The 1,213-nt window shown below is 30.2% G+C and overlaps 1 protein-coding gene across 1 annotated transcript in view; it reads right to left on the bottom strand.

The window, feature by feature from the left end:
• Positions 1 to 913, bottom strand: part of LOC143041108 (ADAMTS-like protein 5) — a 33,454-nt gene extending 32,541 nt beyond the window's left edge. Inside the window, exon 1 of the mRNA XM_076212834.1 lies at positions 813 to 913. Within this exon, the coding sequence (XP_076068949.1) occupies positions 813 to 908 (96 nt within the window). The 5' untranslated portion in view covers positions 909 to 913. The remainder of the gene's footprint in view (positions 1 to 812) is intronic.
• Between the last annotated feature and the right edge of the window lie 300 nt (positions 914 to 1,213).

Genomic DNA, 1,213 nt, shown 5'->3' with positions numbered 1-1,213 from the left:
AAAGAAATTTTGGAAATAACATGAACTTGGTTTTGGGTTTATTTAAATTGGACAATTTTATTATTGACAAAATTGTGTGTGATAAAATGTAACATGGGACCTCTCAGAGTATCCTTGTCTTCTTATGTATTTATTGTTTCTTTCTGTATTGCTTTTTTGTACCTTTGAAAATGTCTAAATAGACGAAAAACTTTCGGTATCTTTTTTTAATTTCCCGGTGGTTTTCTGCAAAAATAGTTTTATCACGTGTGTTTTGTGATTTCTTTGCATATAATATATATATATATATATATATATATATATATATATATAAAAAATTATCAACCACAATACACTTTAATTCCAAGCCATCAACATCGGACGAACCGTGCAGGCGCATGCAGAAACTGAAACGATGTACGCCCGAGGACTCGAACCCCATGCGGCGAGAAGGTTACCAGTGTCGTATATCTTTCTTGATGGTGTATTGGTCTAATAGTCAATACAGCACATGGTAACGTTCTCGCCGCATGGGGTTCGAGTCCTCGGGCGTACCACGTTTCAATTTCTGCATGCGCCTGCCTGTATATATATATATATATATATATATATATATATATATATATATATATATATATATATATATGTATGTGTGTATCACAAGGGTACCGGCTTGTTTATAAACATACAAATACCCACGTCTGTGTGTAAGGAGTATATAATGGTTATTTTTCCAATAATGGTAATGCTAATAATAATGATAAGAACAACAATATATATGTAGATGAATAAATGAATAAACAAGGTAGATAGGTATTGTAGATGTCACTCACCATCACCAAGGTCAAGAGACACAGTGTCTTCTTGCTGGTGACACTGTTGACGACCTCACTTGACCTGACCCCGTGCCCTCCGCGTCGAACTCGCATTGCTGTGTCTGCAAAAAAAAAATAATAATAATAATAATAATAAATAATAACTACAATAATATAAATAATAATGATATAAATAATAATTAATAATAATAAAATAAAATAGTGCAAGAATGGAATAATAATAATAATATCTGTATATTTTTATATCAGTGTCATATCAATATATCATCGAATAAATCAACAGGAAGCCATTTTGTTTATTAATCTATCTTGTTGATTTGTTTTTATATATTTGTGTATATCGTTATTATCTATTCGTTTATTTTCTTTATTTTCATTTGTGTGTTTATTTTTTCATT

The sequence above is a fragment of the Oratosquilla oratoria genome, chromosome 30 (assembly GCF_046742065.1).
Source record: "Oratosquilla oratoria isolate Oo_2021 chromosome 30, ASM4674206v1, whole genome shotgun sequence".
Classification (NCBI taxonomy): domain Eukaryota; kingdom Metazoa; phylum Arthropoda; class Malacostraca; order Stomatopoda; family Squillidae; genus Oratosquilla; species Oratosquilla oratoria.
Note: the sequence above shows the minus strand (reverse complement) of the source record. Positions and strands in the feature narration are given on the sequence as shown.